General features: G+C 41.0%; 1 protein-coding gene across 1 annotated transcript in view; it reads right to left on the reverse strand.

The window, feature by feature from the left end:
• Positions 1-4,870: 4,870 nt before the first annotated feature.
• Positions 4,871-17,324, reverse strand: part of atad3 (ATPase family AAA domain containing 3) — a 101,489-nt gene continuing 89,035 nt past the window's right edge. Inside the window, 2 exon segments of the mRNA XM_059951614.1 lie at positions 4,871-7,219; positions 14,164-14,423. Coding sequence (XP_059807597.1) covers positions 7,055-7,219; positions 14,164-14,423 — 425 coding nt within the window. The 3' untranslated portion in view covers positions 4,871-7,054.

Below are 17,324 nucleotides of genomic sequence, written 5' to 3' on the forward strand. Positions count from 1 at the left end.
CCTTGATTTGTGGATACCCCTTTGAATGAACAAGCTCCTGTAATAACATTAAATTCAAAAGTCTAACGTACATGTTCATTGCTACAAATGGCAGAACTAGTTTTCTCTCTCCATTCCCTTTTTAGTATTTGTTCTTAACATCATCATTCCGTGGTTTTGCTGCCACTCACTGCAGTCCTATTTCGGAATAGTTAACATTTCAAGTAATATCTGTGTACTTTCTGACTTATGGACAAAATTGACTATGGGTCTCTGTAAGAACAGAATCCTTTTGTTACCCAGGAAATCAATAGTTTACTGTTGACATTTTCAGGTCCAGGTTTCAGCAACATCCTTCTCGTCCTTCCATCCAGAGTTTTACTCTCCAGTCCGCTCATCCTGTTTGTTCCCTCTCAGGAATGTTTAAAATCTTCACTCCCTGAACATATATATTTTACAAAAATATTAGTTTATTCTGAGCGATGTTCAAAAATTAGTTCCTTGTATATGAATCACTGAGAGCCCTGGTAGCGTAGCAGTTAGTGCAATAGTGCAACAAAAGACATTCCAGAGTTCAATTCCAACATCATTCAGTGCAGAGTATCCGTACGTCCTCACTGTGAAATGCGTTGGGCTTTCTCTGGTTTCCTCGCACAGTCCAAAGTCAGAGCGCTTAGGTTAATTGGTCATTGTAAATTGTCCTCTATCAGATCAGGATTAATCAGGTTTGTTGGGGGTTGCTAGGGCAGCATGGCTCGAAGAGCCTACTCTGCACTGTATTGCTAAATAAATCCCACTATAACTTAGATTGTTTGAGGGCCGATGTTGGCCTTTGCTCTTTATCTCAAATACTTTAGCAAAAAAGTATTCTTACTTATATAGAGCTTTGTTGAGTCCACACCTCAAATCCCTGGAATTCTCCACACAAGTAGTGAAGGCTCGGTCAGCATACGTTCAAGAGAGATAGTTTGGATATGAAGGAGATCAAGAGTTAAGGGGTTGTCAAGGAGAGCGTTGCCAAGTGATTCTCTTGACTTGTGGGAGAGATACAAGAGGCCAAATGACCTAGCTCCTGGACCTATTACTTGTGTCCCTCCCAGATGCTTTTCAGCAAGTCTTCACCTGCTCAACACGCTGCAGGTCGGGCAGCATCCGTGGAAACGAGCAGTCGACGTTTCGGGCCGAGACCCTTCGTCAGGCCTTTTGCTCCAATAGAAGATCTGCCATCTTACAACTTCCTCGCTCCGTTCCCCCAGTGTTGGTTTCATTTTTAACCTGAGTTCAGATCTTTCTGCTTTGTTTCTGCCACTGTTGGAACTGGATCACTGCACTTGGTATCAGTTAATTCACCATTTATACACAAGGTTAATTTTGAGCTTAGCTGGTGTTTCAAGCAACTTGAGAGTGGCCTGGTCCTGCATTGGATTTCAATTTTTATCTGTACTTTCAATGAAAATGATTTTCTATATCCTTTGAGATGATCTGATGTCATTATGCTAATTGTCATTTTCCCGGAGTTCAAGCTGTTGGGAAAGTCACTCCCCCACTCCCACTACAAGGCATGACACTAATATTTGGATGGACATCTTTTTTCCAGCTTCAGTCATTTCTACTGGAACAGTTCTTTTGCAAGATTGCTGCATGCTTTCATAACTGCAAGAATGTAATAGATTGGATGAAGTTTCACGGGTCACTCTCATATACCCTACGTTTACAGAGGCGAACAGAATACAGCAGTACTTGCTATCAATGGGCCGAGTCCTATCAGCTTTATATTTGTATTGGGTCTTTTGTTAACCCCGTAACACTGAATTACTTCTGAAGTCGAAACATAGGAAGTGCAGCAGGCAACTTGTACTCAATAGGATGTCACATAATATAGATAACATTATCTTTTCTGGTGATCTTAGTTGGACTGATGAATATTGCTGATTACATCAGTGGATGCTGCCATGCTTGAATGGCTGATCACGTGACAAGACAAAGACGACAGTACAGATTAGCTTTGTCACATGTGCATTGAAACAGTGAAACGTGTTGTTTGTGCAAATCAAGTCTGAAAGACTTGCGCTGGACAGCGTACAACTGTCACCACACATCCAGTGCCAACACAGCATGCCCACGCCTCACTAACCCCAACCAGAGTCTTTGGAATGTCGGAGGAAACCGAAGCACGTGATCACGGGGAGAACGTACAGACAGCGGTGGGAATTGAGCCCCAATCTTACAGATGGTACTGTAATAGCATTCTGCAAATTGCTACACTACTGTCCCTGTACCTTAGAACATCAACATAGATTTTTGTACTCACCTGGGAACTGGTCTGGAATACAGCATCTTTTGACCTAGGCAGGACATGGAGCAGTAACTGGCAGGGGCCAGGGGTGATGGTTTTGTGCAGCCACCACAATTAGTTCATTCGAAGAATGGCTACAAATAGCAGCTTCAATAATAAACTCATTAGCACAGAGCAGAGAACTATCTTAACCAGTTTTTGTTTTCTTCTAATTATAGAATTTTTTAAAAAGCTTGAAATACTCAGGAGGTCAGGTAGTAGCTGTAAAAACAGAAACAATCTACTGTTGCAAGAAAAAGTTAGTGCCCTGCCCTATTAAAAAAAACAAAGTCAGGTTACTGACTGAGCCTGCTCTTCTCAAGAAAGGTCTGTTTATTTGCACCGTGCCTCGATCAAAACAACTTTCAGAGGACCTCAGAAGAAGAATTGTGGAGACACATGAAGCTGGAAAAGGGTACAAAAGCATTTCTAAAGACCTGAGTGTTCATCAGTCCATAGTGAAAGAAATTGTCAGCAAATGAAGGAAATTCAGTACTGTTGCTACTCTCCTTAGGAGTGGGTGTCCTGCAAAGATCACACCAAGAGCACAACGTGCAATGCTAAAGGAGGTGAAAAAGAATGCAAGGGTAACAGCAAAAGACCTTCAGAAAACTCTAGAACTCGTTCACGTGTCGACTGTAAAAACACTGAAGACAAATGGTGTTCATGGAAAGACACCACTGCCCTCCAAAAACATTGCTGCACATCTCAAGCTTGCAAATAAACCTCCTGGATGTTCCACAATGTTTCTGGAATAACGTTCTGTGGACAGATGAGACAAAAGGTGAACTTTTTGGCAGATATGCACACGATGTTTGGAGGAGAACGGATACTGCAAACCAACACCAAAACCTCATCCTAACTGTGAAATGCAGTGGAAGGAGCATCATGCTTTGGGGCTGCTCTGCTCCTCAGGGACCAGGCAGCTTGCATCATTAAGGGAACAATGAATTCTAAATTGTATCAAGACGCTTTACAGGAGAATTTCACGGTAATGGTCCGTCAGCTGAAGCTTAATAGAAGTTGCAATGAAACAATGATCTGAAAAGCAAGAGTAAATCAACAACAGAATAGTTTAAAAAGAAGAAAATTTGTGTTTTGGAATGGCCAAGTCAGAGTCCAGACCTTAACTCAATTGAGATGCTGTGGCATGCAAGGTATCCCGGAAATATTAATGAACTGAAACAAATGAATAAGCTCTTCTCGGGTTTCAAGCCCTATACAGATATTGATTATAACAGATGCTTCAATGCTTCTGGAAGATGACAGAGTTTATCATCGAAACGTCCATTATAATCAATACCTGTACACAGCTTGAAGCCCAAGAAGGGTTTATTCATCATATACGTTGGGAAAGCACAAAATCCTGTTTGAACTGAAACAGTTTGTACGGGGAAACAGTGTAAAATTCCTCCCCACCTTTGTGCAATCCTGATCAGGAAATGTTTGGTGAAGATTATTGCTGCTAAAGAGGGTTCCACCAATTATGAAATACAAGGGTTCACATATATTTTTTCCAGCCTAGACTGTGAATGATTAAACAATATGTTCAATAATGACATGAAACGTACAATTGTTTGTATGTTGTTAGTTTAGGCAGATTGTGTTCGTCTATTGTGACTTAGATGAAGATCAGACCACATTTAATGAGTAATTAATGCAGAAAACCAGGAAATTGCGAAGGATTCACAAACTTTTTCTTGGAACTGTACATTGCCGGTCTAGGACCCTTGAACATACCGGGGAAAAAGAAAAGTTAATTTCAGGAACAAGGAAGATAGGGATGGTGTAGAACATCTCCAGAAGGATATAACTGGATGACCTAATGAGGCAGATAAGGGGTGGTTACAATTAGATTAAGCTTCTGTCCAATGTATTGTTTAATGATAAGGCTGTGGGACATGCCCAAAACAGATCATACAAAACAAAGAGCTAATATAATTACAGGCCAACATGGCCGGTTCCAAAACAATGGGCCTGGCTAAACAGTCCCACTCTGGGATCTTGGGTGAAAGTAATTGTCACAAAGCTGGGGGTATCAAAAGACTGGATGTTGTGGAGGGAAGATCTCTTGACAAAATGAGGGGTGTGACTGTCTTGAAGAATACCCTGGTGTTGGATGTTCAGTCATGGTCCAGAGAGGGGGACAGTATAACAGCTGACATTTAGCCCCTGCGTAGCAGAAGTCACAAAACAGATTACAACAGCGCTATCTTTTATCGTCGATTGATTTGCACAGCACTTGATGGAAAGCCCCATTTGGTAATTACTGGTGAAAACCTCTAGAAAGGTCTCAGTGGCCCTCAACACTAATTTGGTGTGGAGCCAAGAAATGGTCTTCCAAGGGAAAATTCGCCTCATCGGCAGTAAGATCTTCCTTGTATCCTACCTGTGGGAAATTCACCTTTGCACCAATCCGCCTGGACGCAATGTGTTAGGTAGCCAGTTCCATGCTTAACAGTGACCATCCACACGATAACAATTTCCTTTTCAACAATAACCAAATCTTTGTTGTTTTTTTTAAACAAAATAACCTCTCTCAATTTCTCATTCTATCATATTGTAATCTCATTTTATTAGATGAACAGGATTTACATGTTTAATCCAATAAAAAAGGATTTATCAAACTGAAATCATTCCATGTTGGAATATAGTGATGATGTTTTAAAAAACAAAGACTGAATCAGTTCCAACTTATAAAAGGAAATACAGGGTCTCCCACTGTAAGATTACCAGGATTGCTTCGACGATTAACAGAACATTTAGAATATATGCTACAGACCAGAAACCTCACTACCATCTTGCCCAAACATGATTCAGTAGTATCACTGTACTTTCATTTCCCACAGAGTTTAGAGTTCTTAGTGGCAGTTCAGCACCATTGTGAAGGACAGAACATTGGGGTCACTAAGTATTACTTTGATCACATGGGCACTTCTTTCTTTGGAGGCCAAGCTTTAAAATTGAGGCACATAACCACATTTTACAGGGTAAGCGTGCCAAATCGAAAACTAGTCTTTCACCTAGCTCAACATCAACAAATAACCATATGTAGTCATCGGTTTAAACAGGATGAAACTGTTGGATTTAGGAAACCACAAACTATCGCCTTAGCGTTTTCACAGCTGAATTCGTAACTAACCCTCCCCACACTCTATGGGACCGAACCCTGGACAAGATCCATAGGCAACAGTGCACCAGGAGGAAGCTCATTATGGCCTTTTAGAAACAAATCCTTTTGTTTTACTAACGCTGAACACATCATAAGGCATTTCTTCCCTCAGTTCTTTGTTCTGGGCAGAAACCTTTGGAGGTCCTCTAGGTTGGAGATCAACAGCTGACTCAAATCTTTCACCATCAGCAAGAAAGACAGAAGGCCAACTGTTTCTTTGCTCTGAAATGCAGTGCATGGTTTTTTTTACCTTTTTCATTTAACTTTATACCAGTTTCACATTAGAATATATTCTCACTACAGACCAATAGATCTCAGCATTAACTATTAAGGGTGGCAACTTCAGAGGGTGTAGGATTGAAGGAAAAAGGCAGGAATGGTGGGGGCAGGAGGAGGAATTTTCACTGTTTTTGGATAGTTCGAAGTTAATATTTTAATTAAACATTGGCTTTGGTCCAATGTAGACAGCAGCCAAGTTGGCATAGAACTGCAGTATATGACAGTATTTTAACCCTCTGAGTTAAGAGTAATATTCTCTATTTCTAGAACAAAACAGTCTGCCTGCAAATAATTCACCTCCAGCTAAAAAAAAAATTGTCTGCAAAATTATTCCAAACTGAAAAGGGAAAAATTAAATGTTTAATTTAAACAAATTTAATAGATTAAAATAATCTAAGTTCTTTTAAATATTCATATTTAGAAGTTAATGGAAAGGATTAAATAAGGAAGCTGGTATTCTGACCTAATAAAGTCATCAGTAGGAATTCAAGAATCATATGGTTACTAAAGGGATGAACATGATTGCAAAACAAACAGGATCTGGCCAGCAGTCTCACTTTATTCCAGTGGGTTGTGTCAGTCAACATGCCTCTATATGGCATTACAATGATAAGTTAGAATCTGCTTGGAAGAAGTCATCAGTTCTGGTTTACTTACAAAGTTCAATAACTGTTTTATAATAGGTTTAATTTCTCCTCCTCAGAGTAAAACTCACCTAAACCAAAGATTTCCCAATCTTACCACTAATGGACTGTTGTACAATGTGAATCCCCATGATCGGTGTGAACTTTTACTGGAAAGTTACTGAAACTGTTCATTTCACGAAATGCATCTGAGGTAGGCAGTCAAAGGAATTCGGTCTTGAGCACGATGATTCTAATTGAAAATTAGAGTGATCAACATTTTGAAAGAAGGAACCCAGGAATAGAACTCACATCAATGCAAAACGTCTTCCAGTGGCAGATTTCACCTTCCCAGTCTCGTCCCAGCCCAGAGTCCACTGCAAATAGCAGCCGTGAGGAGCTGTATGATGACATGGAACGCTGCTGAAACAGATCGACACACAGCATCGCCCTTTTGTTTTCTTCTCCAACATGCCATGTCCTCAGGTTCCCAGACAAGCAGCTGAAACGTCTGCACGGTGCAGGCTGAACAGGTCAGGAACTGACTGCTCAAGCACCGGGCATGAATAACCTTTGGGACTGGACAGTGTAAACTGATGCAGGTTTTGCGTTGATGCTCAGCAGTTGAATTCAGGGATTCCTGGTGCAGAACCCGGCACCAAACACTCATACTGGTGTACCCTCCGGTGGGTGCTGCTTGCCTTGCGATTTCTCCCCGCCCTCATTCTTCAACCACTCCATCTTCTGCTTGTGTTGGCGAATTGCATCGGTCACCCTGGAATCAATCATCGCTTCAGTCAGGACACCATCCTCTGAGGCATATGCTGCAGCCTGTAAAATATGACAAATGCAGCTGTCACTAGCAATACACCAAAAATGGGTCCAATAAGATTAACAGAGAAACATTTAAATTTTTCCCTAAAATCTGTCTGGCACTGTTTTTGTTTCTCATAGACAGCGCCGCTCAAAGAAATCACAAGTTTTAGAAGTGAGCTTACTTAAAGGAAGCCTTTATTTTTAGTCAATTTAAGAATGTGTTCATTTCCAAATCTGTTCAATCCACTTCATTTCCTTTAATAAAACAAATGAATTAGAAAAGAATTGAGAGAAGGCAATATGCGGCTAGGGAGTTACCGGGAGTGAAAGCAAAAAGCCAGAAGCAGCTGGTTTCAAAGAAACAGACCAGAAGGCATCACAGTTAAAAGATTCCAGCCAAAGAGAAAATAAATGCAGAAGTTGGAAACCTAAAATAAAAACAAAAAAAAAATGTTGGAAACACTTTAGCAAGACAGGCAGCATTTAATGCAAAGAAAGTCAAGAGTTAATGTTTCAGGTTGAAGATCCACTGTTAAAACTGGGAAAGAGATTAAATATAAAGATAGTTGCAGGAAAAAAGTTCTGGGTGCACAGCACAAAGGAAATATCTGTGCTATAGTGATACCAGAATTACCATGGGATAAATTGCAGGGATTTTGGTCAAATGGGTTTATGGCGGAGCAGTTAGATTGTGGCAGCTCAGACAAAGAAGCTTAATTTAATAATAACAATAACAAGTACTTTATTGATCCTGAGTGGGAAATAAAGCAGAACGACTGGACATGCCCAGTGTCCTTTGGGTAATTACTCCTCAACTTGTTCTTTACCTTGTGATTGTGACACTGATGGGTCCTCAACCAGGGGAAATGAATGTTTACTCCGTTTCCTAAGTTCTAATGACTCCTGAAGAAACTGGAATCCAATTTTGAATAGAATCTCGAGTTTACGTAGCACCACAAAGCACTTGCAAGATAACGAAGAATGAGTTCACAGGCCCAGGGATCGTACAGAAAAAGGTAGACATCAGCAATGACCCTGATGAATGACAGTGGCCAATCAAGAGGACAAACCGCTCCCACCTTTGATGTTGTGTAACACTTACATACAGTTTATAAACTCCATCAGAACTTGGCACAGATCACCTCTCATTTGCTGTTACAATCTCAGATTTGTCACATATGAATTCTCATCAGAAATACACCTCAACTTCACCCATTCTTATTATTTTCTAAGTGTCCTGTAATAAATTGCAGGAGTTTTTAGTCAAATGGGTCTATTCCTATAATATTAATGTTAGGCTACCTGGCCTATAGATCCCAATTTTTCTCTCTCTCTTGAAGTGTGGGGTTACATTTGCTCCTTCCCAGGGAATGGTTTTAGAATCTCTGTTACCTTCCAATGTGCCATCACCTTCACTGGCACAATCTTCAAGCTATCAAGGTTTGGAGATTTAAAACACCCTCTGCCCCAGTAGTTTCTCTATTAGTAAAGTTTAAAAAAAATTAAGGCCAGTGCTTTTGTGCTCTTAATTCATGCTTGACCAATTTCATGCTCCACCATTTCCAGAAGATGTTCTGTTATTCTTTTGTCAGGACAGTCACTTCATTGTTCCTGCCTCAGCCTACAAGCTACATTTTAGTAGGATGAATCAAAATAGGACATACATGGTAAATGGTAGGGCATTGAGGAATGCAGTAGAACAGAGTGATCGAGGAATAATGGTGCATGGTTCCCTGAAGGTGGAATCTCATGTGGATAGGGTGGTGAAGAAAGGTTTTGGTATGCTGGCCCTTATAAATCAGAGCATTGAGTATAGGAGTTGGGATGTAATGTTAAAATTATACAAGGCATTGATGAGGCCAAATTTGGAGTATCGTGTACAGTTCTGGTCACCGAACTATGGGAAAGATGTCAACAAAATAGAGAGAGTACAGAGGAGATTTTCTAGAATGTTACCTGGGTTTCAGCACCTAAATCACAGAGAAAGGCTGAACAAGTTAGGTCTTTATTCTTTGGAGCATAGAAGGTTGAATGGGGTCTTGATAGAGGTATTTAAAATTATGAGGGGAATAAATAGAGTTGATGTGGATAGGCTTTTTCCATTGAGAGCAGGGGAGAATCAAGCAAGAGGACTTGAGTTGAGAGTTAAGGGGCAAAAGTTAAGAGGTAACACGAGGGGGAATTTCTTTACTCAGGAAGTGGTAGCTGTGTGGAACGAGCTTCCAGTAGAAGTGGTAGAGGCAGGTTTGGTATTGTCAGTTTAAAAAAAAATTGGATAGGTATGTGGACAGGAAAAGAATGGAATGTTATGGGCTGAGTGCAGGTCAGTGGGACTAGGTGAGAGTAAGCGTTCGGCACGGACTAGAAGGGCCGAGTTGGCCTGTTTCCATGCTGTAATTGTTATATGGTTATAAGAGATCTACTCGAGCTGTGCCTGGCTTACTTACATGAACGTGCTAAGGAAGCAATTAACTGGAGGGCACTAGCCTGAGCCTAGCCATGTTCTCCAAAACTTTGGGAGTAGGGGGTTCACTTAATGAGGAGCAGAAAAGCAAACCGATCTCTAGCTTGGGACCCTGAGACAGATTTCAGGTGAAAGCAAGAGAGTTATGAATATAGCACAAAACTTTAAATTTTAGAAGGGACATAGTATGGCCCAGCGTCATTCAGGGCTGAGAGATATACCCACTAGCACTTCAGTTAAAGCAGGAATAACTGAAGCTAAGTAGGAGATCAGTTCAATGAAAAGCTGTTTATCTATCATGTCAACAACTCTAAATGCTACAAGATTTATTGCTTTAATTACAACTCCACACAGCACATCAATACATGCATTTAAAACTGAATCCAACCTTTTCAATTTTGATGAAATACTGAGTTGGATTTCATAGTAATAATGGTCATTTGTACAATACTACCTCTAAATTCTCACTGATTTATTCCTCAGAGATCTAGCTCAAATGGTTGTGTGCATTCATAACTAACATTTTAAAAACAATAAAGAGAAATCCCGTATAGGGAATTATAGTCATGCAACACATCCTTTATTTTCCCTCTGCCACAAAAGTATTTGAGAAAATGGCTCAAATTTTGAAAGAAAAGCAGAACAGCCCAAAACGAAGGAGGTCATAGTATCCATTATCAAAACTGCTGGCTTTGTACGTTGTTGATTCAACTGTTTCCCACTACTGGCAGGGACAAGACAGATGCTCACCACAAGGCTCTTCAGATTTAGTTACATTACAGGACATTAAGGAGCTGCAGTAATGACAATCAGTGGTAATTCTGGTATTGATGCCAGGATAAGATTCTCTGGGTTTAGGTACAAATGCTTTCAGCGTGTATGCTTGTAGAGTTGAGCTTGCAACCCAATTAATAAACAGTGTATAGCACATCTATTTAATTTACTTGTTTAGAAATACTTTTGGCCCAATGAGCCACACGGCCCAGGAACCCAACCCTTCCCCAGCCATAGGAAAACTTACAATGACCAATGAACCTACGAGCCAGTATGTCTTTGGAGTGTGTGTGTGTGTGTGTGTGTGTGTGTGTGTGTGTGTGTGTGTGTGTGTGTGTGTGTGTGTGTGTGTGTGTGTGTGTGTGTCTGTGTGTCTGTGTGTCTGTGTGTCTGTGTGTCTGTGTGTCTGTGTCTGTGTGTCTGTGTGTCTGTGTGTGTGTGTGTGTGTGTGTGTGTGTGTGTGGTGGGAGGAACCCCACACGTTGATGGGCGTTCACACAAATCCCTCACGGGATTCAATTCTGAGCTGTGGTAGTGTGGTACTATGCTACCGTAGCACCCATGAACCGCACAGGCCGATTTTTGGAAAGTGCCAAATTATGCCCAGTAGAGTCAGCTCTAATAATTTGATAATAAATGGACAGGTAAATGACAAATGCATGTCACTGGTTTTTTTTAAACAAGTGACTTGTTAGAAAAATAGCATACCACGCTGCTGAAATGTTGTGCATGTTATATTTAACCATGTAGGGAATATAGATAGACCTGTAGCTGCTCAGGCTTGAAATTCTCACAGTGAAGCAGCAACGACTATGATCATCTTATGTTACACATGGGACGTTTTTGATCCAGCACATTACTTACTCTGCATTCATTTCCCTCAAATGAAATGAAACCGTCTCTTCATTGGAATTAAAAATAATATCTAGGAAGAGTGTTCCAAATGCAATTCAAAAAGCTTCATGTGAGCAGTATACTTATTCCAATCTTTGAGATAATTAAAATCACCAGTATTGATCACTTCAATAATTACCATCTAATTTATTACCAGCACAGACTTGCCTACAAAGTACTGAACTAAATAAAAAATCAGTTTAAAAGGTTTGGAATAGTGAAAAGCAAAATCTCACTCAACTGAGGCCTTATTTCTTAGCCCATTAAATCTCTCATAAGATAAACTAATCTTAGCCCGACTGTTCACGACTGAAACGTTATGAGACTACCCTGTCTACAGCTGAGGCCTGCCTCTTTAGCTCTTGGAGTCGGAGAGGTTCCACCTACCCTCCTGCGAAGAAAGGCAACCACCAGGTAGCTCATTTACAATGGTTGGTTATGCTGGCTCAGAATGCAATCAGTACCATTAACCAGGCTAATGAATAAATCGGGGTTTCAGTGCCGAGTTCTAGGCTGCTTCAGTGACAGCAACCACAAGTGATTCACAGAAAGACTACCTGTGGAAACTCTTATCATGCATTACACTGAATTTCCGCCTGTCCACCAGAGCAATTAAAACTCTTAAAGTAGTACGTGAAAAGGAGTTTTGTGTACTTTGCGTTACACCAACAGATAGGCAGTCATTTATCTCACACACACTGCCAACAAACAAAGTGATTATGGCTGTGAAGCAATTTTCAGTGTTGGTGTTTTATAGATCTCACTAATCAAAACAAAGTACTTTCCTTTGACCATGCTTGCCTTTTAGATTAAAAACCATAATAAGACTCCACAGGATAGGAGGAGGATTAAGGCCATTTGGATCATGTCTGCTCCGCCATTTGATGATGGCTGATTTATTTTCCCCTCAACCCCATTCTCCTGCCTTCTCCCCATGACCTTTGACTCCTTTACTAATCAGCCTCCACTTTGGATATACCCAATGAACTGACCTCCACAGCTTCAAAGATTCAACACCTTCTGGCTGACGTTACTCCCCATCTAGTCCTTCTACTCTGAGGCTGTGCCCTCTGGCCCGAGACTCTCCCACAACCGGAAACATCATCATCTGCATGACCACTGAGATCCCCACCCCATTCTTCTAAGCTCCCGCAAGAACAGGCCCAGAGTTATCAAACACTCCTCACAGGTTAACTGGGGCCGAGCACTTGGGAGGATTTTGCTCGGTCTCTTGTGAGGCTCATTCCTCTCTCTGTGGCACTGAGGCTGTGAACTGCTCCACGGCCGTCATCTCTGCGAGTATTGCGGCATTTTTGTCCCACCAATACGTTGAACTGAGATCGAGACTTGGGCCCACTCCAGCTGCCCTGGGGAGTGGATCTAAGGACTCAATCTGTCGTTTACTCCTATTGTTTACATGGTGGCTGGACGTGGGGCGTGTGGGCCATTTCCCCCTTTCTCAGTGCAGTGGTTATGATCTTTGTTTTTTTTAAAACTGGGTTATTCGGGGCTCTTGCCTGCCTGTAAGCAAACAAATCTCAAGGTATATAACTTACATATTCTTTGATAATAAATTATTTTCAATCTTGAATCTTTTACTCCCAGGATCATTCTCATAAACCTTCTCTGGACCCTTTCCGTTGCCAGCATATCTTTTCTTAGATATGGGGTGCAAAACAGTTTACAATACTCCAAATATGGACTGACCAGTGCTTCAGCATTACACCCTTGCTTTTATGTTCTGGAAATGAATGCTATCATTGCATTTGCCTTCCTTACTACCAACTGAACTTGCAAGGTAACCTTCAAGGAATCCTACACTAGGACTCCCAAGTCCCTTTGCACCTCCAATTTCTGAAGGGACACATTCAATGGTTTAGGAACAGCTTCTTTCCCTCTGCCATCAGATTTCTGAATGGACAGTGAACCAACCCATGAACATCTTAATATTTTTGCACTACTTACTTATTTTAATTATTTTAAAGCCACATTTATTATTGTAATCTACAGTATTTTTAATGTATCTTTTAATGTTGCATATCACCAAATTTCATGATCTGTGTCAATAATATTAAACCCATTTCTAATAATGAAATAAAACAAACTATTACAGCCAGGCGTTGGCCTTCAAAGTTCTGCTACCTTCATTCCCTGAGAAGATGATAGAAAAATCTGCCAACAATTCAGAGATCTTCAATCATGCTCATCTGAAGAGCCAACAATTTTGGATTACTTGTGAGAACAGATTGCAGTTTTGACAGAAGTTTCCTGCCTCAGCTCAATATGGTCTATAATCTGCTCTCCTTCTGTTGAGACTGGTGGACACTTATTTCAAAACACATTAATGCCAATGCACTGGTATTTTTAGATCCAAGTCATTAATTTTCCATTAACCTATGTCAGCAGTAAATATACATAAAATAGTGTTAATAATAAGGCACAGGTGGGAAGAGTTAATCCAAAATGGCACGTGAGCAAGAATCCAGCGCGACATTCAACTCTGTTAAAGCAGAGAGTAGTCAGGAACTAACACTGCAGGGAGAAAATGTAACTAAACAAAACTGTTTCCGTGATACATCATTTGACATGGGAGAAACAGCTATGTCATGATGCTGAAAAAAAAAGGACATCTGTTTGAGAGTCAGAGAGTGACAGAGACACACACAAAGAGCGGGAAAGCAAAAGGGAGACTAATTATTATGCACAAGAACTTTATCTACTCTTCTTGATCGAACAATGGCAAACTAAATATTTCAAAAAAAAAAAATTCATGTGTATTTAATGTATTGAGCATTCAAGTAACGCAAGAATTAAATAAAAGCCATACCTGCCAGGCCACTCCCAGCTTGGAGATCTCTCTACCCGACATCCCTTCAGTAAGCAACGCAAGTTCTGAGCATTTCTTGCTATAGTCAAACTGGGCCACTTTCAGGCGCCTGTGAAGTAGAGTTAGATGGTGACTGGGTGCTGTGAATAACAGAATTAGGACATTTGGCCCATCACGTTTGCTCCACCATCCAATCATGGCTGATTTATTATCCCTCTCAATCCCAATTTTCCTGTCTTCTCCTTGCAGTGTTTGACACCCTTATTAATCTAGAACCTGTAAGCCTCCACTTTAAATATACCCAATGACTTTGCCTTACTGTCGTCTGTAGCAATGAATTTAGCTTCAGGCTAAAAAAAAATCCTCATCTCTGTTCTAAAGGGATTTTTTTTATTCAGAGGCTGTGCCCTCTGATCCTAGAACATCCCACTATAGGAAACATGCCCACTCTATCTAGGCCTTTCAATATTAAATTGGTCATTTATGTGCAGCCAATTTCTTCAAGTTTAACTTTCACCTGACATGTGCATTTTTGCTGTTTAGCATTCAGCACTTGCTCATTCAAGCCTGGGGATTAATCTCATAAAATGAGGCAGGGAGCCTTGAGACATGGCATTCAGCGCTTACACTGGAACAGTTTTATGACAGAGGTATATCCTACACAGAACAAGTGCCTGAACCTTTCTTGTACCCAGGGCGTCTCAAAGGTGCTTCAACAAATTTTCGCACATTAATAAAATGAATAACCTGTTATCAGGAATGATGGCTAAGGATTATATAGCAGCCGTAATACTAAACCGAACTCTTCTCGCTGTAGTATCTACCTACCTGAATGGACAGTTTTTGTGTGTTTAATCTGAGAGTCAAAACAATTGACAACACAGTACACTGCACTTATTGTGCTTAAACCACAAAGCAGGTCTTGACTGGGTCGAGTGGTTTTAAAGACTAAGGTTGCAGCTTTCATAGTGGGGCTTGGAGCGACGGAGGACGAGAGGTGACCTGATAGAGGTGTATAAGATGATGAGAGGCATTGATCGCGCGGATCAGGGCTGAAATGGTTGCAACAAGGGGACACAGGTTTAAAGTGCTGGAGAGTAGGTACAGAGGAGATGTTAGGGGTAAGTTTTTTACTCAGAGAGTGGTGAGTGTGTAGAATGGGCTGCTGGCAATGGTGGTGGAGGCGAATACAATAGGGTCTTTTAAGAGACTTTTAGATAGGTACATGGAGCTTAGAAAAATAGAGACTATAGGTAAGCCTAGTAATTTCCAAGGTAGGGACATGTTCGGCACAAATTTGTGGGCAGAAAGGTCTGTATTGTGCTGTAGAGGTTTTCTATGCTTATACCAGCTGTAACCAGAGCATTTCACACACACAGAGATAAACTGATCTTAACTGCCCACTTCAGAAGTCACAACTTATCCAGATGCTGATTGTTAGGTTTGCTCTTGCTACAAAGCTGACGCCATTCAAAATCCAGTGGCCTTCATTGTACCTTCCAACAGCCACCCCACGCCTATTCAGTACACTGCCGACTGATCAAGCTGAACTCTGGATTTTAAAATTCTCATTCTTTTCACCCACATCAGTCTTTATCCCACACCTACAGTACTGTGCAAACATCTCAGGCACATTTATATAGCAAGGGTGCCTAAGACATCTTTCGCTCCCACCAGATTTCCAAACTCTCCACTCCACTTTGACAAATACAGTACTGTGCACCCTAGCTGGATACAGTATATGCACCCAAGACTTTTACACAGTACTGCACACCATCTCATATCCATCTCCTTTCCTCACTAAGTCTAGTTTGTACTACTTTGTCAGGTACCTCCTGCACACCACTGTTGTGAGGTCTGGTTATTTGAGACACTGTCTGTCACCTCCCTGTCAGCTTGAACCATCTGGCCATTCTCCTCTGACCTCTCTCATTAACAAGGCAATTTTGCCCACAGAACTAGGTGTTTCTTGCACCATTCTCTCTAACTATAGAGATTGTTGTGTGTGGAGTATCTCAGGAGATATAGAGTTTCTGAAATACTCAAACCACCCCATCTCTGGCACCAACAAACATTCCATGGTCAAAGTCACTTAGATCACATTTCTTCCCCAATCTGATGTTTGTTCGGAACAACAAAGCAACCTGGTGATCATGTCTGTGTCCTTTTATGAGTTGAGTTGCTTCACATGATTGGCTGATTAGATATTTACATTAATGAGGGTACAGGCGTAGCTAATAAAGTGGACCACTGGATGAATATAGTTCTGAAGGGGGTAAGTGACTAACCCACAGAACTGAGGGCACTTGCCCTATCACTGGCAGGCACATATTTACCCATCAATGCCCAAACTCTTAAGTTCCCTTCCTCAATTAGAACCTGCAGTATCATTCAGTCCTTTGACCAACTGGTCAAATTGTCTGTATTTTGCTAGGCACTCGTCCTTTGAAGCACCTGGAGTTATTTCTGCCACTTTAAAAGCATTTATAAATTAGAATTGCTATTGTTACAGTCGGCTACTCATAGAACAAATCAAAATGTAGTTGTATGGAAACTCATTGCCCTTTTCAGGATTCGGGATTGTGTAAAGTCATTTCCTGAATACAAGTTTAAAGGAGAACAAAATAATTGTTACTCAGGATCTGATGCAACACAAGAAAAATTATGATAAAGAACATAATAATAATACTTAAAGGATGTCTGTACATAAGGTGACCCTGACAGGAAACGATAAAGTGGTGGTGGTGGGGGGCGTAAAGGAGTGGGTTAGTGGGTGGAGGCATTGATCAGCCGTACTGCTTGAGGGAAGTAACTGTTTCTTTTTTGTTTTGAGTCTGGTGGTCCTGGTGTGAATGCCACGTAGCCTCCTCCCTGACGGGAGCGGACAAACAGTCCATGAGCAGGGTGGGAGGGAGGGGGAGCATCCTTCATCATGTCACCGGCACTTTGGTGATGGATTTCGGCTTTCGGTGAAATGAACAAACAAGTGAAAAACGACGGCTATGAACTTCACCCTGATGCTCGACTCCTTGACACCTTTCAATGGAAAGATCAGATCCTTCACTTTCCTTCACATAGGCGAACAATTCAGGAGAACAATATAGGGAAAAGGGACATTAAGGAATTACGTGTGTAAATGAAATGATATTTCAATAGTTCTA

The sequence above is a fragment of the Hypanus sabinus genome, chromosome 27, assembly GCF_030144855.1.
Source record: "Hypanus sabinus isolate sHypSab1 chromosome 27, sHypSab1.hap1, whole genome shotgun sequence".
Classification (NCBI taxonomy): domain Eukaryota; kingdom Metazoa; phylum Chordata; class Chondrichthyes; order Myliobatiformes; family Dasyatidae; genus Hypanus; species Hypanus sabinus.